The sequence below is a fragment of the Momordica charantia genome (assembly GCF_013281855.1).
Source record: "Momordica charantia cultivar OHB3-1 chromosome 1 unlocalized genomic scaffold, Mcharantia_2.0 BLBB01000001.1, whole genome shotgun sequence".
NCBI lineage: Eukaryota > Viridiplantae > Streptophyta > Magnoliopsida > Cucurbitales > Cucurbitaceae > Momordica > Momordica charantia.
The window spans coordinates 21,651,482-21,675,808 of record NW_028275157.1 but is presented as its reverse complement, the minus strand read 5'-3'; the positions used below and the strand labels follow the sequence as shown (position 1 = coordinate 21,675,808).

The 24,327-nt window shown below is 31.5% G+C and overlaps 3 protein-coding genes across 4 annotated transcripts; 2 read left to right on the top strand and 1 right to left on the bottom strand.

Moving 5' to 3' along the window:
- Positions 1-80: 80 nt before the first annotated feature.
- On the bottom strand, positions 81-3,835 carry DER2.2 (DERLIN-2.2). The gene is made up of 6 exons (XM_022286399.2): positions 3,523-3,835; positions 2,829-2,928; positions 1,277-1,491; positions 1,105-1,188; positions 867-920; positions 81-512 (listed from the first exon to the last, which is right to left on the bottom strand). Exons 1-6 carry the CDS (start codon positions 3,619-3,621, stop codon positions 330-332), a joined length of 735 nt encoding a protein of 244 aa, XP_022142091.1. The 5' UTR covers positions 3,622-3,835; the 3' UTR covers positions 81-329.
- A 595-nt stretch (positions 3,836-4,430) lies between these two features.
- On the top strand, positions 4,431-7,599 carry LOC111012478 (uncharacterized). 2 transcript variants are annotated; one of them, XM_088118620.1, is made up of 2 exons: positions 4,431-4,682; positions 7,048-7,599. In XM_088118620.1, the coding sequence occupies exon 2, from the start codon at positions 7,103-7,105 to the stop codon at positions 7,439-7,441; it is 339 nt and encodes a 112-aa protein (XP_087974746.1). In that variant the 5' UTR covers positions 4,431-4,682; positions 7,048-7,102; the 3' UTR covers positions 7,442-7,599. The 2 variants fall into 2 exon arrangements, with proteins under 2 accessions (XP_087974746.1, XP_022142336.1); XM_022286644.2 differs by lacking the exon at positions 4,431-4,682 and adding an exon at positions 5,856-5,996.
- An 11,293-nt stretch (positions 7,600-18,892) lies between these two features.
- On the top strand, positions 18,893-21,294 carry LOC111012264 (uncharacterized). The gene is made up of 3 exons (XM_022286347.2): positions 18,893-19,274; positions 19,411-19,500; positions 20,066-21,294. The coding sequence occupies exons 1-3, from the start codon at positions 19,023-19,025 to the stop codon at positions 21,200-21,202; spliced, it is 1,479 nt and encodes a 492-aa protein (XP_022142039.1). The 5' UTR covers positions 18,893-19,022; the 3' UTR covers positions 21,203-21,294.
- The last annotated feature ends 3,033 nt before the right edge of the window (positions 21,295-24,327 follow it).

Genomic DNA, 24,327 nt, shown 5'->3' with positions numbered 1-24,327 from the left:
CACAACTAAACTGCTTCTTCAATATGCTTCTGTAAGAATCAGATATATCACTACCGAATATTAGACAGTATTTGGGAAGGTTGTTGAATTTTCCTTCGTTAGGTGTAACCATTATGATTAACGAAATAAAAATTGAGATTCTGATTCACTTTTGCATCAAGGCAATACCCAAAAAGAAAAAAAGGAAGAAATGAAGGCAAATTTCGTGTGTGCTTATATTACAGATGAACATTACATTTCTGGTCATCAGAGGTTGCTGCTTCGTAGGGTGGATGAATGGCCAAAAGATGAAATCTCCAGTTGTTCACTAGAATTCAAATGTCTAATAACTAATCTTGATGAATATCCTCCGGAGCAGGGGCTGCAAATCTCAAATCCTCGGTGCGTGCCACTACGACTGCTTCATCAGCAAACAATCCCCTGATAAAGGATGGGGTTTTAAGTGGTCGACGGCCGGTCATTCGTGGATATACATCTTCAAGAAAATAATAGGCGTGGCCGGCAACCATACCCTGAACGACACCAGAATAATTCGTATCACCATAACTGAAAGGGAAAATAATAATTTCAAGCAACTCGTGCTAAAATGATAGCCCTTTACTATTATTCTATGCCTCAAATCCCCAACAATTTCATCATTTAGATAATCAAAGAGTGATAAATAATTAATCACAAATCAATTTCCAAAGTTGCGGCCATACTGATGTACGAAAATCTTCAGATATAGAATAGCCGCTTATTAGAATTCGGCAGGACCAATATGCCAAAGGTGCATTGAGGTCCACTGAATTATGAAAACTAGAGAAGGGTCAGATGAAGCATAACCAACGGAACTATGAATTATATTTCAACTACAGATGGCATACCAGTAAATCCACCCAAGCACTGGCCCCAACAAGGACGGAGAATCCTAAGAGAACCTGCATGAAAAAGGAATAAAACCAGAGTCAAAATATTTTTATCGTGAAGTTTAAGATGCTTTTATTGGTGAATAGAGAACTCAACTGAAAAAAGAATTAACATCAGATCAAGTCTCCGTAAATAATTTACAACACAAGGATGATTGAAAGAGAATAATATGGAAAGAAACCCAAGCTTACTCACCCATGGCAGGTAAGCTGCAGTGAAAGTAAAGAGGCCCAAAAAGCTCATATGGATGAAAGGGTTTTGTTTGCTCCACACATAAACCTGTATGTACGAAGATATATTAAACTATAGATAGGTAGGTTACATGAAATTAAAGAAAAGAGAGCTCTCATCTCAGATGGAAACTAACCATCATGAACGTCAGCGAGTTGCTAAGGAATATAACTTTGGCAATTGACTCAGACAAGTATGGTATCATCCCCCCAACCAAAACAATTCCAGTCAGCACGGTGGCCCCAAATAAGAGCATATAAAAGAAATCGGCTGTTCTTCCCCTAAAAGAGTTCTCTTCCAGAAGTTTGCAGTATCGGGCAAGAAAAAACATATGAAACAAGAAATCCAAATCTGGCATAACAGACACATCACAAGTTAAGAGTGGAACATAGATAGATCTCAACAAACAATAATAAATATAGACTGAAAAGGCTGAAAGAGTCAAAGAAAGTTAAGAACATGCCACATCTTCCAGTTCTTTAGTAATGGTAAAAGATGGTCAGTTTTATTCTTTTGGGGGAAGGGGAGGGATGCCTAAATCATAATATGGCAGGAACAAGGAAAAGGCTGCTAAGTGCTCACTTGTCAGAACAAGTGCACATAAATCTAATATTCTTAGTACATCAAAAACTAGTGAGGAAACTCCCTTGTTTATAATAATTCCAAAGGGAATCAAAAGGACACTTGCAATAGACTCATAAAATGCATGTCACACCGCTTTAGCTTGTTAATGGAATCTCATATGCATATAGAACTTAGTAAAAGATGAAAACCTCAATATCAAAAAACAGGAAAAATAATGCCACTCTCCTGCACTGCAAGTATGGAAGCATGAGTTCTTATTTCAAAACTTGATGGACCAATAACCATAATCAGAAGTAACCAACAGATGAAAAACATTAAGAAATGTGTATACATAACCAAGCAATGAAATTTTCTACAACTACAAATTTAATGTACATGAAAAAGCAGTATACTTAATGATTGTCTTTCGTAATGAATGACTATAGCACCACTATAAAATCTAACCTTCCAAATACATATTTAAATGTTGCCACAAACAGTAAACATCTTGTTTAAAGATGCAAACCAAGGTATCAATTAGCAACAGGTGGCACATGAACTATAATTTTTCTGAAAACAACACATAGATCAAATTTCATCTTTGCATCAGAGCTTTCATGAACAATCAAATGAAAGCTTATGGCAAATAAAACATAAGCTTCAACAGATGAATAAGTTTCTTCATGTCACAGAAGACTGTCAACAAAGTCAGACAGAATTGATGTTGAGTAATAGCATCTTAATCGGCAACCTTAGCATTCTGGAATGAACAATGAATTACAATCATTTACCGAAATATCCAAACCAACAAATAATACTGAACTTGTAATTACACAGCAGCTTTATTCAAAATTATCGTAGTTATGAATGAATAAGAAATATCTTGGAGGATAAATGTTGTAGGTAGCAGTATCCACAATAGAATTATATCTTACCATACAAGATTCGTCATTTTATTCGTATTAGTGATGAGCATGGAAATAATAGCGTGAGTTTCTAGGGAATGAACTACATCCTATGATTCAACATTTTCTGCGTCCTCTAGCTTTAATTATTTCACATACCTATAAGTATCACTTTAGTCGCAATAGATAAAAGGCATGACAAGGATGATCATTAATTACCCATTTTACGGAAGTACAGGAAGTTGGTAATGAGACGCCAAAACTGATACTTTTTGGCCACAAGGATAGGGTTTAAGTAAAGATGATGCGGAGAGATAATCTGTTGAATATCAAATCCATGAGAAATAATTAAATAAACAAAATGGCAAACTATTCGATATATCATCCGTTAAAACTCAAAAAATAAAAAACAAAATGGCGTTGAAAGAAGGCCAATGAGATTATAAGGATAATCCAGACTTCCTATGACCATGATATTTTTTAAATAGAAATCATCCCGAAGCAACAGAACCGTGCGCCCCCATTTTATACCACCAAATACCTGGAAATACTCGCATCAAAACTCAAATAAATTTATACAACAATCCCCAGTGGTAATTGAATCAATGATAATCGCTAACCACCATAGGAAACTAACATCAAGACACAAAAGAACCAAAATAAGCATCCAAATCCCCCAAGTCAAATTCAACGATATCAGGATTTATCGAGGATGGCAAAACAAAAAATTAATGAATCCATAACAAATCAAAATCAAAACTGAGCAGAAACAAACAAGGCATTCTTGAAATATTTAGTTCCAAATCATAATGTAAACGGTAGTCCCTTGAAAAAACAAACAGGTAAACCTAGATGACCTCTAGAACAAGAAAACAAAGGCAAAAAAATGTAGAAGGAGCGATAAGATGCATACCTCAAGCGAGCAACCGATTGTGGTAACAATAGCCGCTGTGAGATAGGAGCGGGTGATAACAGGCATTTGCTTGTACCATTCCTCAACTGCTTGAGCCATCGAATCTCAGAAAAATGATTTCCGACAAAGAAAAACGTCAGGTGAAGATCGAAGACGCAGAAGCGCTAATATTTGCGAGCCGGAAAGATAGAACAGGGGCTTCGAACGAAGAACGAATAGATTCTCCGGCACAATTCAACAAAGAAAGAGATCCGCAGAGTCGAAAAGGAAGAAGAGTCTGGAGGAGAAAGACGGCGACAGAAAACAAACCCAGCTATATCCCGTTCTGCTCTTTTACGGGGGGGATGACGATTTGGCGCGAATAACAGCGCGAGTGTACTCCACGAACCAATCATCCGCTTGGTAAATCCAGTAGTTTTGATGTATGTTATTACAATTTACTAAATTACTTACAAATAGAATGGAATGACTCAATTTTGGGCTCGGCCCACTAATATAAGCCCATTGGGTATTCCGTGAATTTACTCTCGTGTCCTTGTGTCCATTCCAACGCGAAACAAATACAATACAACTTATCCACATCGTATCAGAACAACCGACCAATCGTCTCAAGGTTCGACATGTCGATCTGTTCAATGAAATTGCTTATGAGGCATGCCTGGCTTAAGATGTAAAAAGGTTCGTAATTAAGTACCTCGAAATGATTTTCTATTTTGTGAAATAAGATATTTAAAATATTCTGAGAAATAGTTTGTATTCTTGTTTTAAAATTCGAATAAATTATAATGAAACGAGTAAATTCTATGACTAATTGTGATAATATAAATTCATCGGAAAAAGGAAAAATGGGGTTGAATTTATTTAGGTAATTCTGCTGAAATGTCTTCAATATAGACGTATTTGACTGGAATCAATCGAGCCCTCTATGTATGGGCCCCAAAGCCCAATATTTTGGCCCAATTCACAATGTGCGGGTTGACCATTTTGCAGTTTGATGCTGAGCCACTTTCATAGCGTCTTCTCAACCAAGCGAGCGGTATTTCGCGGTTTCTCCCCGTCCCAATCTCGCCCCAAAAGACCAAATTCAAAGCTCTCCAGCGTTTGAGCAGATGGAGGAATGCCCCCACAAAATATTAGTTCGGTTCCAAATTCTTCATCAAGTAAGATTTCGGGTCTCATTACTAGCTCCACCCAGACATTTCAGGAATTCATTTATATCCGCGAATGCAACAACATGAATTGCACTTTTCTTTCTTTCTTTTCCTTTTTTGATTAGACGAAACAAAACCGGTGATTTGGATGATTTGCTTTTGCTTTAGGATGACCTCTTTTCTTTTCCCAATAAGAGATTCCGGGATCTTCTTATGATAGATTTCTGCAATTGGGGAAGCCTAAATGAGAGAAATCGTTTAAGTATAAGATGAGTATTAGTGGTGTTTCCGCCAATGCAACCACGCATAGGAAGACAATAGAAGAGGAAAGAGTGATTTTCTTTTCTAATATCACACAGAAAACAGGAACGTAAGGAAATTTAGTCGGGATGAGTCTTCCCTGGTCTAGACTACTTTTATACGATTGTGAATTTGGCAGTATTCAGTGATATGATCAATGCTTTGGAATCTGAGTAATTGGAAACTACTTCAATGATACTGTCATCATACTCGATGAATGCCTGAGGTATAGAATGTTAAAGAGTGTTAGAATCCATATAAATGAATTAAATTTATCCAACCCATCAGCTTAAGCTTTTGGGTTAAAGTGGTGGTTTGTTCATTCTTAGTTAAAGTGGTGGTTTGTTCATTCTTAAGATGGTATCAGAGTGGGAGGTCCTGTGTTCGAACCCCTGCGTTGTCATTTCCTCCCCATTTATTATAATTTCCACTTGTTGGGTCTTGATGTTGTTTACCCAACCCATCATCTTAAGCTTTTGGGTTAAGTGGTGGTTTGTTCATTCTTAAGAAAGAGGAAAAGAACATGTTAAACTTGTTGAGGCTAAAGCAGCGAGCTGTTTGCATTTATCTTTTAGCATCAAGGAAGTTAAATGGTAATCTTAATCCGTTTTTGTTTCTCAATTTCAATATCATTTAATCTCATCATTTCCAAACCTCTTACCATTTAAACTCATTTGAAGGAGCATCTTGTTGTACAACATTGTATTAGAAACGCCGAACGGATCACTTCACAAATATTTGCGAGCGCGGCACAAAATTGTTTATCAAATCAAATTCTATCTATAAGTTAGATTTGATGGTCTTGGAGTGTCATTCTTCCTATTAATATGCTGGTTAGACATCTTTCATTGGCAACTTAGCAAGTAGCTGATGATTTAAGTACCTCCATAAGTTACGAGGATAAGTTTTCCTCTTTGAGCAGAGGAAGATGAACTAGGAGAAAGCCATGAATGACGACCGTGATCTCTAAATTCTGTCTCCACTTCCATGAAATTCCAGATGGGTTTGGTCCTAACTGCTAAGGTAAAGCAACTCATGAGCTTGAAGATTTTAACTGTAATTGTTTTGGTCTAGAAAGTAGCTTGTTCAGAGTACTTACATATTTGTAATAACTTAGATGACATGAAACATATCAAAAAGATTGCGAGGAAACGAACATAATTTTAAAAAATAAAATACTAAAAACAAAATTGTTATCATCAATGACAAAAGAAAAAAAAAAAAAATACTATCATCGTACTGGTCTGCCAACAACATTTCATTTCCATTGTTGGTTCTTTGGATTGCTCCAGTTATCTCTCAGACAGGCTTCTTGCCGGTGGAAGCTTTTCTGGTCTAGTGCATAGGATTCTTCTTGTAACAAGAAGAAAAAAAAAGATGCTCTTAGCCTGTTGACTCATAAGTCATGGCTATGAATGGACAGTCTAAATCCAGCGACATGTAGTCTCATCCATCCATTTGACTTTCATTTCCTTTATTATATTTTTATCGTATCGTCTTATTTCTTATTCAAAGATACTTTTTATGTCGGTGGAATTTTGGTCTGTTTTTTATTGCAATTGGATGGTTCCATATGCTGCAAATTTTGACTTTAGGGTGCCATCTGACTGTCGATTTGGGGATTTTTGAAAGAATTATTTGATTGCCTGTTCTAAATTAGTATAGTTTTAAGTTCATAATTTTACTCTTTGGTTTTCGATCACATAAGATATCAAATGTTTCCAAAACCATTTTCATTTTACAAAGTTGCCCATGTCACAAAATCAATTCTTTGAAGGAAAACCCCACCAAATAAAATTTTAACTGAAACTTATAATTATAAGTTTCCAAGTCTTTATTTTTTGTTTTTCTTGCTTCATATTTAATAGAATGATAGACCTGATCTAAGGCCAGCTCAGGGCCTGCCTAGTCTCTTCCATAATTTAAAGCACATGCTGTGCTAGCTTGCTTCTTCATGGCCTTATAGATGACCTTCTTCATCGACCCCACCCGACACCCAAAGTTCACACTTTCCCATTTCCTCATGACTTCACTGATAAATGCCATATCTTCACTGAAACTCACCACTGCCCAGGCACACCTTCAGCTTAGTCCCTTTCTCTCTACTTTCCTAAGTTCAGAGGAGAGAGATGAGTTTTCTTCTCATTAGGAGGCCAAATGGCTACTCCAAGGTTGATAAAGAAGACCCAGAAGAGATAATTCATCGAAGAGCACAGTTTCTAATCAACAAAGTGTTGGAACGAGCAGAGTCCATGGGGAAACCTTCGTATCTGAGAATCAGAATTCGAAGGCTGAAAGTTAGATTTGGGAGAAGATTGAAGAAGCTGAAGAAGAGTGCACTGGCAAGTATTTCCGCTGCCAAGATTGGTGTTTACAAGCAAGTCATTGGTCAGCTCAGAAATTGTAAGTCTTTGTTTGGCCGAAAAGAAGCGACCATTGCCAATCTTTCTCCTTTTTTATCATCCTGAACTGAACTCTCCAGAATTTCTCCCGTCAAATCATCTTTTTTCTGTAATTTTTCAAGAGATCGAGTGTTCGAAACATTGGCAAAAACTAGTTTTTTCCCAGTGCTAGCTTTAATTTTGTCAATGTAAGCCTTGTTATATGCAAGAAAGGTTCTTGAGGATGTGCTTGGCTGGTGTTGTTTGTAGAGGTTTCCGTTTGATTTTGGAGTTCTCCCTCATAAACAACCATAGAAGATTAAGAAAGCATGGATATTGACAAACCAAGTAAATCTAATAAAGAACTATAATAAAAAGATACTCGTCTCTTTCTATGCAAGTAAGAGTTTCCCAAATTATTTATGGTGAAAAAGGAAAAGCACATTTTTTTAATACATATTTCCTTTCAGTTCCAAATCTTCCATCCTTGTCTGTCAAGTGTCTGAGTCCACATGCATTTCAAAAAATTATAGTTTTATTATTATTATTATATTTTTTTTTTGGCTTCCGTGAAACATTATCATTGGATTAGAGTATTAGTGAGATCTTTATTTGAAGGGTTCTGATAAAGTAGAGAATTGAACCATCTACCTCCAAGTTGGTAATAAGTGTTTTATCCACGTTAGATTGGTAAATATTAGTGAGATCTATATAGGTCAAAATGTTGGTACAATTTTTTAGTTGACTTATTTGACTAATATTGTCTTCATTTTTAGATTTTAATAAGTGGGAATACTGTTTTTTTTTTATTAGAATATCACATCTTAAACACAAGAGCAAGAATCTCAACTCACGTCCTCATAGAGACAATAAATATATCTTAATCATTGAATTATGCTTATTTTGGCACTATTAAGAGCATGTTTTGAGATGCTAGTTAAAATCACCTTTGTAAATTCAAGTGATTTTTAGTCATCCCAAAAGTACTTCTAGACATCTTGATAGATATTTTTAATGAATGAGTAGCTTTAGAAAATGGAAAAAGTGATTTTAGCATAAAAATTGCTCTCAAACATGTCTTAAATCTATTATTAACATACAGATAGAGATTGTGTGGTGTGAAATCTATGTTTTTTTTTTTTTTGAGTTAAAAGAAAGGCATTTGAGAAATTTTTTTTTAACTTCGTGAATTCATAAAATATAATTGTTTTGAAAAAAATTTAAATTAATAATTTCTAAAAGTTTTTATTTGATGAAATTAATCTCTCAATAACATAAAAATGTCTTACTCTAAAAGGTAAAAATTGTACGTGATTTTGTAAAATATCCTGATGTACTGTTTTAATAATGTTTAAGATTAATTTATTAATTGTTAATTCAATCATTGTTTAATGCTTAAAAAAAATTCAATCATAATTTAACGAATAAGACATTAGTTATCATCTTAATAATGTATTACACTTAAAGCTAAAAAGTCTGTCAAACTAAGGTAATTGAAAACAAATAAATCTATACACACACCAATCACTATGCCAAAGTCGATTAATGGGTGATCATTTTTTTACTATGCCAAAGTCGATTAATGGTTGATAATTTTTTTAAAGTTATATTTATAGTTATTTTATATAAAAATGATTATGTATTTGTAATTAATCTGGACGAATTTGAACCCATAGTCTTGTTTTTTTTAGCACAACATGTGCTATGGATATTTAAACTCAAGACATTTTGTTGGAAGATAGATGTATTAATCAATTTTTCTTAAAATATTTTAAAATAAGCACATTTTTAATTAAAAATATAGCGGTTTTCTTAAATCTCTTTTACAATGATTTAACAAAATAATGCATAACATAATTTCATAAATGGAAACAAAAAGAGAGAGAGAGTTTTATATTTCATTTTTTGGTCTTTTAAGTTTTTAGGTGGACTTTATTTCGGTCCCAAAATTTAAAAAAAAAAAAAAGACAAAAACAAATTAACTATTTTAATTCTAGTCATTTTTTCCTTTTCGTTAATCTTTTAACAAAAGGATAATTTGACTTCAAATATGTAAATTAACATATTTGCATGAACATGTATTGAAGATATGTTGCTTGAGGTAATTAATGAGTAAACATATATTAGTAAGAAATTAATTGCAATGACCAACATGACCAACATGTTTGTTTTAAAAAGGTTGGAGACTAAAATGATTATTTTAAACGTTTAAGCATCAAAATATAAAAGTTTTTTAATATTCAAAAGTTTACCGACTAAAATAAAATAAACTTAAAAGTTATAGTCTTAGTACCAAAGTGAGATTCAAAGCAACACATTGAAAGAAAAGTGGTATTCACCTGTCAAACCAAGTAAAAGAAATGTTAAAACATTATTTTTATCTATATATTTCAGCTTTAGTTCACATTGGATTCTATTTTTTAAATATTTATTTTGATCAATTTTAGTTCATTTTAATCTCTATGTTTTGATCCTTGTATTTTTAAAAGGTGATATTTTGATTTCTTTTGCAAACTATCATTTAGTATAAAATTATGACTACATTTTAATAAATATATCGAATAAAGTGTTATTGTCAGTCTTGAATTGTAATTGAAAAATGAGATAAAAAATAACATAAAAGAACCGGAAAGATTACATTTTAAAATTACAACGATCAAAATAAATATTTAAAATATACCTGACTAAAATAGGTAAAAAGTTGAAAATACAGAAATTAAAATAAATATATTAAAAAAATAAACTAAAATTAAAAATTCATGGCAATTGTAAAGCAGGTGAGTGTCATGTGACCAACTTATTATTATTTTAAGTTTTTAACCCACTTGTTCCCACATCCGCCATAATCCATATGACGTTTTCCTTCTAAAAGTAGTAAGTAAAATACCGGTCACAATGATATACCTAATTAACAACTTTAATGCTTTTGCTTTCTCAAAAAATAATAATTATAATGAAAATAAAAATAAAAAATTCAATGCTTTTGGATTAATTTAGATTAGGAATACCAAATCAAAGATTCACCTTTTCTTTTTTTAATATAATAAATTAGAAGAATGAGATTTAAATCTTCAGACCTCAAATAAAGGAGTATGTACCCATTACCGATAAGCTAGGTTCATGTTGGTAAGATTGTTCTTTTAGTAGAGAGAATGCGTGAAATAATATAATTTAATTATGATTTATAATCATTCAATAATTAACCAAACATACCATACATGCATTCTTACATCTTCAAAAAAAAAAAAAATCATTTTAACCTCTATCTTTTTTTTTAAATACCTTTCAATTCAATTTTTTATATTAATTATTAAAAAATGCAATTAAAATTTGATACCGCTATGCGCAGAGGTATCTAATATCCTACCATGTCATACGGTTGCAATTATATAAAAAGCTTCAACATCCTGTAATGTTATGTTTGTTTTTAGTTATAATTTAATATTGAGATCCAACACTAATTATTAAAGTAAAAAGGTAAAGAAAATGATATTTTAAATAAATATATTTTTTTTTGTCAAAAATATATATCTTAATTAGTTAAAGATATATATTCAAGTCGACAAAAAAACTACAATATTTTAAATTGTAGGATTATATTTTATTTGGGATGTTTGATAGAACTTAGAATTAGTTAAACTTTCTTTAGTTTATCTTTGAATTGCGTAAATAGATGAGATTTAGAGGCCAAAGCTAATATAGTTCAAAATTAACATATATCAATCAAAAGATTATAAGTTCGATCTCACACTCCCATTTGTTGTGCTAAAAAAAGATTAGAGAAAAAAAAAACTTAAATTTATGTATTTTGTGTTTGATTTTTATAGTATTAATTTTACATGATTGTTCTCAAAAAAAAAAAAAAAAATATTGGTTAATTAACAAATTAAATCCATAATGTCTATGATCAACAAAAATTTATATATCTAAATATAATGTCCACTCCTCGCACCTCCAAATTGTACTTACATAATGCATAAAATCATCAAACTCAATTTTAAAAAAAAAATGGAAAAGAAAAGGGACGATCGGAACTAAATTAACTTCATCCAGTGAAAGACGAATGGAAAGTGAATTAAAATGAAAATCATGTACGGACATACTGAGTTAATTAATCTCTGGAATGCTGTGCAGAGAAGGCCTCCAGGAACACGAACGTTGCTGACGTAGACGCGCCACCTGGGCAGTACCGTCATCACGTCCATCGCCACGCGGATCGGTAATCACGCTGACGAGGCGAGCCATAACCTGTTCAAAACTAGAATCCGCCATGTTCAACCATCCCACCAACTCCTCCAGCTCCTTCTTCGTCATCCTTATCTTCACCTCCGATCTCAAGCCACCCCCGGCCCCTTTCTCGTCGGAATGCTTCTCCGGCGGCGGATCCCTCCGCTCCTCGCCGGCCGCCACCACAGTTGACGCTCCGCCTCTGCAGCAGTTACCCATGGTTTTTGTCGTGATTTAATTTGTATTTTTTTTTCCTTCGCAGATATTTGGAAAGAGAGAGAAAAAGGAGAAATTTTCAGGGGTGGAAAGACAGAAACAAGATCCCAATGTTGTAAATAAAATTACAGTTAGATTTGTACACGTGGCGATTGATGAGGCCGGTAGTTGACCAAACTCGGATACGGGACTTTTGTAGTTGTGGGGCCTGCATATACATGATGATCTCAACGGCCACAATTAATTTGCATTTATATAATTGACCATCTAACCAACCTAAATAATTTACTTCCCCCACCCAATATAATTGGTTGTTGTTAGATTTACATTACCCTGAAAGCTATTATAAAAAAAAATTAATAGTTGGAAATTCCCAAATATATAACATAATTTTATCTCAAAATTTTTTTGAGGAAGTACTGAATCATTTAGTCAAGTAAAATAATGGTTGAATTTTATTTAATAATACTTTTGATAATATCTATTTTATTTGGTTTTAATTTAAAAAAAGAAATGTAAAATTAACCCTAAAGTACTACAAGAATTTAAAGCTTTCCCAAAGATTTTGTGCTGATACTTGAAAAGTTGTCGAAATAAACTCTTTTACAAAAATTTAAAGCTTTCTTGAAGATTTTGTGCGACACTTAAAAAGTTATCGAGTCTTTTTGCTTGATGAAAAGTTATATACTCAATAAAAAAAAATTGTGTTCGATGGTATGACTTCCTTAGCTTTATATTATGCATTATATTTGGTTATAATTTTATGATTTGTGGTACTAGTTGCACAGTAGGGACAAAATAGCTAAACTTTTCTTTATGCCTATATAAAGTTATATACTAAATACAAAAAATAAAATAAAAACGAAAAACGAAAAAAAAAGAAAAAGAAATTGTTAACTTACCTATGCTTTATTTTTGTTTGATGAAATAAATTCCTTAGTTTTATATTATGCAATATTTTGGTTATGATTTTATGATGTGAATTTTGATACTAGAACTGCAAAGGACAAAAGAGTTAAAATTTTCTTTATGCCTATATATTGTATTATTATGGTAGCCATCGTAAATTTTGTATCATCTTTTCATCCTAGCGTGAATTCTTCTCCTTTATTCATAAATTATTTTTTACATAAAATCTATGTGCTTCTTAGAGCTGAATTTTATACTTTTTATCATCGCAAAATAACTCGAGAGGATGGATTATTGAAAATATATAATTTTCATTTATCTCATAATAATTGATCATATTACTATATAAACGAATCATCATCATTATTTATTTATTAATTTTTTTTTTATAAAAGAAGTTAAAGAAAATGTATAGATTTCAGACAAGTGTGAACTGAAATATGCAAATGGAATCTTATGACTAAACCATATTATTAGAGAATGTGAATTTTTCTAACACTTGCACGTAGCTGCAAAAACACCAAATTTAACACGATTTCAAGGGAATGAATGATATCCAGTAATTGAAGGCTAGTTAGGTCAATTTGGTTGACAATTTTGATGAATAATTGTTTTAATGAGAGCAAAAAAAGTATGGTGATGAATATATTAGGTGGAGGCTAGAGATTGGCCAACATCAGACATCTTTCTTTTTTGCATAATAGGTCTAATGTTACACATCTTCGTCTTAGATCTTCTTCTTCTTTTAATATATAAAGTGTGGAAATGGAAATTTATTAATTTCCCCCACGTTATCTGCCCACTGGTTCACAAAAAGTTGTTGGTTTTTTTTTTCCTCGAGGAAAAATTTGTTGGTTTTGTATGCGTACATTAATGAATATCTTATTATAATTAATTTCATGTATCATCTTATTGTATTTTCTTGGTATTGGTAAGCGTTGGAAATTTGTTCATTTCACCCACACGTTATCTGCCCTTTTTTCCTGCTTTTTTGCCCATTGGTAGGCACAAAGTTGTGAGTCTTACATGTGTATATAATAACTGGAGAATTAATGAGCATTTTATGGTAATTATTTCCACGCGGTGTGGATTGTTACCTTTTTAGTACAATTCAAACTGTTTGAGCTTGGTTCAAAATATAAATTTTGCTTTTAAAAAGGAGGTTTGATGGTTTTTTTAGGGAAATAAATAGTAATTAAGAATGTAATGCAATATTCCTATAAGTTTTGAAGATAAATTTTTCATCCGTACATTTCTATTACGAAAACCTTTTCATTTTACCTCGACTATGAGACCCCTCCTCAATTGATGATTGTTGTCCTCCAAATATGTTTGATTATGGTCTTGTTTTTGTCATTTTTCTCAATTTATATGATAAAAAGCTATGTTATAATGCAAATATTATGGAAGATGTTGATATTTTTGTGTTATTGTAATGTCCATTTTCTTTTCAATGTAGGATCGGATACAAATTCAATATTGATGGGTTCTATCTCAAAACCAACTGACGATCAGAGGATCAGTAACTCGTGTCTATTATAAACCATTCTAACGTATTTTTTCTTTTCAATGTGGGATCCTTGACAAAAGTTATCAAATTTAGAATTTAAACGTGTGACCTTTTGGATGCGTTTATATGATCTTCATTTGGTTGGTGTGAAGAAAATGGTAAATGATCCCTCGTCTAGCTAAAATTGAATGCTCATATGATTTTGTGCACACCGACGCTGCAGGTGATGGGCATGGATTCTGGTGGTTTTGATATTATATACTTATCATCTTAGAGGGTGAAGGTCAAATAAAATTGTCTAAATATGATGTTTTTTTTCAGGTTGAAATCTTTCTCCATTGTTGTAATCTAATATTATTATTTTTAGGATAAAACATAACATATATTAAATAATTAAAAACAATGGTAGCTTCAAATATCTTCCTAATATTTGCTAACCCAACATTATTCAACCGTTGACAAATCCTTATTTTCTTTAAGAGATCATGATCATAGGTTCAAACTTTCACTCATATATTTACGCTTACGATATTATATTCTATAAAGAGTTAAAATTAAATTCAAAGTTAAAAAAAAATCAATTTTAAGTAAATGATACCATATTAAAATTGTGCAATCAGCAAAAACCAAAATGGTATATACCAATATAAAAATAGTTCAATTAATTAAAACATTATATACTCGATTACAAATCTCCACCAAAATAAAAATAAGAAATAAAAAAACAGTCGGCTAAAAAGAATTTTGGAATTTAAGAATATTATATTTAATATTTTTGGGTTATCGATTACTGAATTTCGACAAAGATCTTTTTGTTTTTTTGTTTTTTTGTTTTTCTAATACAATTTAGAACAGCAAGGTCTTCTTTTACCCTTTTTATTTGAACCACTCCTACATTTTCCATCCGAATCTTTCTATTAGAGTTTCATATTCTGAGTTCTGACATCCACATCGTGTCCATTTAGAAGAAAAGGGTAAATTAGTACATCTCTCTGTGATGATGTCATCTAAAAGTCTATTATTGTGAATATTTATAGAAGCGTGACATTTTGGTTAATATTTATGTTACATAGTCTAGATAGGAAAATAACCCTAAGAAACGATTGCTGCCATCAATTTTCATAGGGAAGCCCAATATTTGAAAAGTTTAAAACTCTATGTTTTTTATTTAATCATTTAAATTAAATACAACTGAATTATTTCTTCGTTATTAATATGTTCCACACATTGGGATTTTTTTAATTTGTTCAATTGAAATCAATGTAGATTGAATTTGATTAGATATTAACATCCCATAATTGTCCCCGAGACTAACTGAACTAGTTAATACATAAATTCTAAACCAAAAAGGATGTGGTTTCTACCTTTTCTCCAAAATGTTGTTGTCCTAATTTTTATTTCTCTTGAAAATTAAAATTAATTTATTTACGTAATTCTAATTTTAAATAATTGCTTATGGTTATCTCGATGTTGAAAAATATTAATAGATATTTATCGATGTATTTTTCAACCGTTATAAAGTTAAAGTAAACTATAATGTTATCTGGAAAAAAAAATTATAATGTCAGTGTGAAGTTAAAGCAATGCATATAATAGCCATGTCAAAGCAGCCACAGCTTAGTGGTAATTGACATATATCTCCAACCAAGATATTGTGAGTTCGATCTCTCACCCCTACATGTACTAAAAAAATGCATATAATAGCCATATTTTTATTTTACTTTACATTGTAAAATAAAATAAAAACCATGATTTTAGGTTTTTTTTCTTTTTTTTTTTAGCAAGCAAGTGGGAGTATGAGATTCGAACTCATGACATCTTAATAAAGACAGTGTAATTACTGTTGAGTTACGCTCAACTCCGTAATTTTAAGTTTGTTTTATCATATGGTAGAAATAAAATATTAATAATAGTCATATAATTTGAAATGCATTATTGAATTTTATACAAAATAAGGTATTTTCATACTTTTATTTTAATAATTTCAATTGATCTAATAATTACTTGCATTATAAAATATGAACTGGGCGGAAAAAATAATATTTTGGTTAAAAAAAAATTTCTTAAGATATTTTATATCATATATGTGAAAGGTGTGCATTAATTTATCACGATATTTCTTGGGTGTTACCATGTGTACGAGGGGGGCAAAAAATTAAATTCCAGATATGTATTAAGCTGCACGTGCTTATCCACCGTTTTTTTCCCCCGGCAACAGCTTGATATCCACCAATTAAATTAAAAGATAATGTACTCAAAAAATAATAATAATAGATTAACAGATATCGCGAAATGTTTAAGCTTAATTATTTCATTTTAATGATTTTTATTCTATAACTCATATATATATTTTTTCCTCAAAAAAAAAAAAAACAAAAAAAAAACTCATACATATATTTATAACCTATAGCTATATAACCAACTTCTAATTATTGTGGGTTAAAAAAGAAAACTAAGCGGCTAAGACATTGTGAATATTCTCGTGAGAGTGGAGGTTTACTCTTCTATTCTCATAATTTGTTTATAGTCAGATCCTACGAATCTTCTCAAAAATTATAAGTTTGAATTCTCATTCATATGTATGCGACGTAATAATCTAGAATAATTAACACAATTTATGTATAACTCGATTAATTTCACGTGAAGAAAATCTTTCAAAAATTTTAATATCCACCTTCAAATATGAACTAAAATTTTAAAGTTATTTTACTTTTTCACTTGCCTTAATAACGATTTGACCAACTCGCGAGTGTTCACCCAACAAAAAGTTTTTTTTCCTTAGAAAATGAAATGTTTTTTTTTTGTCAAATGGTTTTTCTTTTCTTTTGTTTTTATAAGAAGAAAAGAGACAGGTCAATATAATTTATTTTGGAGTAAAAAGGAAATCTTCGAGTAAAAGAGACAGCTCAGTATTTGCCTTTGTTCAAGGTTGGTTGAGAAGATTTATTTTCATTGATGTCGATTTAGATCCGAGAACTCTTAAACTTTTTTGCTTCTTATTCTATCTATTTCTAGGGATGCTCCCTTCCCTACGCTGGCTTTATTTTTGTCTTTTTTTTTTCAAAGTACAAGATTATGAAATTTGAACTGAGGTATCAATTATTGCTGAACTGGTTTATTTCATATGGATAGTAATAAAGCATTTTCATAAATATAATATAAATATATGCATTTTTTCAAATAGTTAAACATGTATTATGGTCATAATATTTTGATATATTTTTTTATTTAGTCTCTATAACATTTTTCAATTTTATATTTCTTGTCACTAAGTTTAAAAATTGGATAAAGATAATTAAGTTTACGTGACATGATATTTAGTAGGTGGAAAGAAATTTAGATGATGAACTAAGTTAACCTAATAAAAAGTCAAAATTTATGTCAAATTCATATAAAATTTTGAGAAAGACTTAGCAATTTTCATTTTTATGTTATAAAAAATATGGGGCGAAGATTTGTACCATAAGACTTTGAGGAATGAGTATATGCGTTAACCATCGTGCTTATGTTGGCATAAATCCTCTTTTAATGGGTTTAATTATTCTACTAAATTTCTACCAACTCACTAAATATCATGTCATATAAGTTTATTATCAACCAATTTTAACATTCACCATAGAATATGTATAGTTCAAAATTGTTAAGAGTATAAAAGGGACGAAACTTTTAATCAATAAGTCTAGATTTAAAAATACCTAAAAGTAAGAACTAAAATATATATATTTATCCTTCCATAAAATTTGAGGTTTTACAAAAAAATCCCTAAAATTCAAATATGGTATAAAGCTCAGTAATAAAAGTAAAACTTATACCATATTGGTAAAATAAAATGAAAAATAATCGTGGTTAAATTTATTTTATATAATAAATGTATGTTTATTTCTGTTTTCATTATATTGTGAGTTCTTTTTTTTTTTTTAATACAGTATGTGGGGATAGTACTTCTAATCAAACATAACTACTTTAATTTGCTGTGCTATATTCAGGTTGACAATTACATCGTGAATTGTCGTTTGTAATATTTGTAACACTCATTTATTTATTAAGTTTAATATACTTTATTTATCTTGAATTTAGATTCATTTATTTATTAAATATAATATAAACCAATTAATTAAAATTTACTAGGAGATGAGTTATATACTTGTATTCACATAATTGAATATTGTATGTTTTTTCTTAAAAGGAAAAAAGAAAAAGAAAAGAATACTGTATTTAGTAACTATAGAAATAGAATTAACAACGATTGAAAAGTTAAAATGTATAATCTAAAACTTTCAAAATTTATGGACGGAATTGAAATTTGTTATAGCCATATATTAATAAAACTTTTATTTTTCTTATCATCGATTTTTTTTTAGTTCCTTATCATTAAACTGTTTAATACATTAAAAATGGTGGAGACCACGTACGATTAATTGAAAAGAAAAAAGGAATCATTAAAAAAAAAAATTCAACTTGAGATTCTCTACAATGCATTTTAAAATTTTTATTGACAACTCAAATATTGATGACAAATTCATTCAAAATGAACATATTAAGTACATTTACTTAAAATATAATAGAAGTAATCTCTATTTTCTTAAAAGTAATTAAGAGAAGGGGAAAAAAAATTTGCCGACTCAATATTTGTAAATAAAAAAATTTATAAATACTTTCGAAATGATATTGTCCTGTCGACAGCATTTCCATCCCCCGAATTCTTTTGTTTCTCTGTCTCTGTCTGTTTCTATTCGCTAAAAAAACTTTGTGCATTGGAGCTTTGTGTGACCACTTTCTGATGGCCATCAAAAATTCCTTTGAGCAATGAATCCATCTCTGACGAAATTCTCTCCGGCATCACCTCGTCGCCAGACGGTCAAATCTGGCCGCAGTCCCGGAGGCCGGCGGTCCAATTTCATAACTCCAATGACTCCTCTGTTGCGGTGGAAGTTGGAGGACAAGCATGGATCTCGCGGCCGTGGCCGACTTCAATTCCGGGCCAGAAAGCTCGCTGCCGGCCTTTGGCAGCTCCATTACACGGAAATTTCAGGCGGCGGCGGCGGCGGCGACTCTCAGGTAACTTCCAAGAATTAAGAACCCAGTAGGGCAAATTTCACTTTGGTTTTGTCATTGGGGCTAAATTTTAAAGAAATTATTGAAGATCAGTTTAATCGAATCGCATATTTTGTAAATAAAATTTGAAAATTTTCAGGGAAATGGAGGAGGAGTAGAAGCAGAGCAGAGGTTACAGAGACGTCGTTGTTTTGATTCATCCAATAAAGGAATCCAGACTGAGACTAAGGTACCTTTCCCATTTCCATTTCAATCAATCTTTGTCATTATTATTCTTTTTCCCATCTTTTTTCACATGATTTGCTGCTAAAACCACGCCAATCTAAATTATTATAGAGATTATTGGTCTTTAATACTTTACATTTTATTGATTTTCTTGATTAAATTATTCAAAATCCATTTCATTGTGTAGAGATATTAATAGATTACAGTTAATCAGTATGTACTTTTTTGAACTAAAATTTGCATATGCCTCATTACTATCAACCAAAATGAGGAAAACAGGCATTTTAAAATGATTGGACACAGTGACAAAACATGCAAATAACCAGAAGAATCAATCCAATCCAATCTATATTCTGGATTCTTGGAGTTTGATTCAGCTCTTGATCTTCCTCGAGGAATCAAGCCAATGGATCTCAAAAGATTCCATAGAAAATCAAATCAAATCAAAGGGATATGCAATTGTATGAACCAACATGCATGTGATCAGTAATTATTAATTATTTTTTGTTAGATTAGACAAATTAATTGGCATTATTTAGTTGTAATCTTTCCGTTGTTTGAAATTGTAGGCAGCAACAACAAAAAGGAACTATGAAACCCCAGAGGTTGCAGAAGCGGCGTTGGGTGGATTTTGCAGCGGCGCCGGAGAGCAACCGTTGACGGCCGCCTCCGCCGCATCTGATCTGAAGGCAGAGCTGGCGATGGCCCAAACACGCATCCGCAAGCTAGAATATCGGCTGCGAAATTCAAGGAAAAAAGTCGAGCACTTGAAAGGGAAACTCGAAGAAAACAGAGCCTTATGGAGGAGCCGAAGGCATCTGAAACTCGGCGCCGTGGCCGACGAATTAAACCAAGAGAGAAAAACCCGTCACAGAACTGAAATTCTAAACGCCAATTTGGCAAAAGACCTGGCCGAAGCCAAATCCTACGCTAAAAAATACAAGCAAGAATACGAGAAAGAAAGGAAAAACAGAGAGCTGATGGAGGAGGTCTGCGCAGAGATGGCGAACCAAATTGTGGAAGACAAGGTAAGAGTGGAAGCTTTGAAAATGGAGTCCATGAAACTGTGTGAAGAATTGGAAGAAGAGAGGAATATGCTGCAAATGGCGGAGGTTTGGCGAGAAGAAAGAATCCAAATGAAATTGATAGATGCGAAATTGGCTCTGGAAGACAAGTATATCCAAATGAACAAACTCATCACCGACCTTGAAAATTTTCTGACGTCGAGGAGCGAGAAATTGGGCGTGATGGAGATGAAGAGAGCCGAATTGATCCATGAAGCTGCAAAATCACTCAACATGGAAGAAATTGAGGGATTCTTTTGCCAGCCGAAAAAACAGAGCCTTGTGCTGTCTCTGCTCGAGGATTTGAAGGAAGCAACCAAATTGGAGGGGAAATGTCAAGAGATCGATAACCCAGATGCAAACAAGTATGTTTCTGAGAGAAAAACAGAAAATGCTGAGAACCCATGTGATGAAACTTGGAAAAAGAAGGTAATAGATGGAACTAGTGGAAGGTTTTCGAGTGGATCAGTGAGTCAGAGGAACTCGGAGAACCCACATATCAGAAGAGAAACTCAGGGGTGTATCGAATGGCCACGAGGGATTCAGAAAAATTGCTTCAAGAACAAGCAGCCTCCTTTGGACGCCAGGATTCAAACCCAAAAATCTCAACTACGCCATATTCTTAGACACAAACTGAATTGACAATGACATGTTGTTTTCAAAAAGGCACAGATTTAGAACTCTTTCAGAACTCAAATGAAGAGAGAATCGGTGGTATGGTATCTTTTTTTACACCCATTTAATCTTTAGTTTATCGAACCAAATCGAATTCCAAAGGAATAAAAATCCCTCGGTGCAGTATTAATGAACCAAAAACATGTGAAGAAATAGTGACGATTACTTTAAATTGTTGCCACTAATTCAAAATTTGTTGCTGGAATAGAATCATTTCGAGGAAAAGAACAACCTTTTTTTCACCCATCTTCTTGCAGCTGCGTGTGTAAAGGGCCGTGGCCTTGGTATTAGTTGGTCAGGTCATTTTCTTCTAGGAAACTACAGACGACAACACAAAAACTTTGGAATTACTGATAAAATGGTGACGTTGGAATTGTGGCTGTCGAGAAAATTGACTCATCAAAATGTACTTTTGAAAGCAACAAGTTTAATCACGTCACATTAATTAATTATGGGTTTTTAGGAGTCATTAGGAATCTAAAAGAAGCTTAATCTTCTAAAGCAACGCCTACATTTTCGATTTTAATTACCTTCTCTCTTGTTGCTGTATGGATTTCCCCCTCAAAAGAAACAAAACAGTAATGGGCTTTTCTGTTCATTTTTCCTTTTAAGCCCGTCAACAACTTTACAATGAAAAACTATAAAAATAGACATTTTATACATATTAGTTTCAACTACATTCATGAACTTACCACTTTAATTGGATGAAACAAAAGGAAGTTGAAAACTTCGATGGAGCAGATGGGACAAAATACATCTCATCTAAAACTAATTTTGCTTTGTTAAGGATCCCACGTTGATAAAAGAAGGGACCTAATAATGGTTTATAATAGACATGAGTTATTCCTCTCATTGTCAATTGGTTTTGAGATGGAACCCATGAATATTGATATGCTTTGTCCCGTTACCCTTCTTTCTTATGCCACATGTTGGCAAATTACTCTATTGTCGTGTTAACATTGAAGTAATAGTATTAATTGGTCAAGACATTTTTTTACTAATTGAGATTGTTTATAGTTAAGAGACTTAGTAGACACGATCATTCAAGTTGAAGTCTAATTAGAGAAGTTGGGAATGATATATATTTAGATTAAGCAACAATCGTTGATAATGGAGATCATCAATCTTACCTTTGTTAAATTTTGACATATAACCATTGTATTATCTTCATCTGTATTTTAACTATTTTAAATTATTAGTTTTCTTTATTATTAATCGTGAATTATGGTGTTGATTGACTATTAAGTGATGAGTCATAGACTCACTTTAAGTAAATTGTAAAAAATAAATGTAATTATTAAAAAAAAGCGACATTTTGAAAAATATAGTAAAATAAATTGACTTTCTATCCAAATATGTCTTCTTTTTTAAGATAATTATGCAAATCTGTCTTGACTATAAGAAAAGGCTGCAAATTATCACAATTTCTACCAACCAATTGCACAAAAATAATTATATATATATTTTCATTCGTTTACTTTGTAAACGAATTACAGTTAAATATATCATTCGACTTCCTTTTTTTCCCCTTTTTTGTTTCATATTCTCTCTTTTATTTTCGTAGGAAAAAAAAAAGTTAAAAGATTAAAAAGAAAAACAAAGTGCTCCTTCCCATTGTCGATAAGGCATTGATTTGACTTAGTGCACTAAACATTCTTAGTGACATTAAATTAGAACTAAATAAAAAGAGGTTTAAATAGTGTTTTAGTCCCAGAATTTTTAGTTATGATTTATTTTGTTCTTATTCTTTTAAATTTAGTCGATTTTAGTTCTATACTTTGAAGAGTTTGATTTCTATAATTTTGACCATTTTAATTTTTGTTTGAAAAATTTCAATATAAATTTTATACACAATAAAACTTTTTAAGTTTTAGTATAAAGTTATTACTTCATTTTAAAAATGTTATCGAGTGTAATGTCGTGATTGAAACGGTCACCTTTAGAAGATACAATAATCAAAATAATGTTTCGAAAATATCAAGATTAAAATGAACAAAAGTTTAAATACAAAAGTTATAATGACCAAAACGAACCGAAACTAAAATTATAGAGATTAAATAAAGTAAGATAGAATTAAAACATATTCTTAAAGGTATAATGATTTTGATAATAGTAGTCGTCCAAAGTGGGAGAAGCACTAAGGCCTACCAAATAAAAACTCAACCAAACGATGTGATTTCAATCAAAGTGTCACTAAATTAATTAAAATGGCTTAAGAAACACAATGATTAATATGTCGAATGAAAATGACCTCTCGAAAATCCATTTAAAGCAAGTCCCTTTATTTCCTCAAAAGTATGCCCACACCTTATTTTATATGTTTATGAAATAAAATAAAATAAAATAAAGTGAGGGCTGAAAATTACCCAACATTTGAACTTGGTGGACTAAAAGGTACCAAGTTGGCACACATTTTAAGTAGTTTGTACTTTCATAAAACAAGGATCCTTATGTACACATGATTTCAAAATGTGCCAAAAATGCTACTCAGATCTTTATAATTTCGAAATAATAATTTAAGAACCATCGATGATTCGAATCTTTTTCCCTATTTTACTTGACAAATAACTATTGTTATTGCTCGATGTTTCGCTCAATATTGTAAACAAGTATTGCTTTACTATTCAAACTTCTAATAAATCAAATAATTTGAAAACATCATAAATTCAAAATTTTGTTGGATAAAGTTGTTCCAAAATGTTTGACAACACAAATAAATCACATAGTTCAATTCTGTAGTTAAGTTGGATTGTTTGATAAGTGTTTATTCCAAAGTTAGCCCTTTTGCTTTTCAAAAATTTACTTAAACATTTGACTTGAATTAAATTAAAAATGGAACTTTTCTTAATTTTGAAATATTAACTTTCATTTCTACATCAAATCAATCTATTTATCACAATCTTAAAGGTAGTTGGATTCATACCTTAATTGAACAAATTTAATTATAACCATAACAATGGAATTGGAATCTACACAAGTTTGTTTGGTAACATTATCCTTTCTTATTTTTGTTTCCTCGTTTCTAATAAAATAAAATAAAATTGTATGACCTTCAACACCCATCGATTCATGATAAAACAATACTTTTGTTT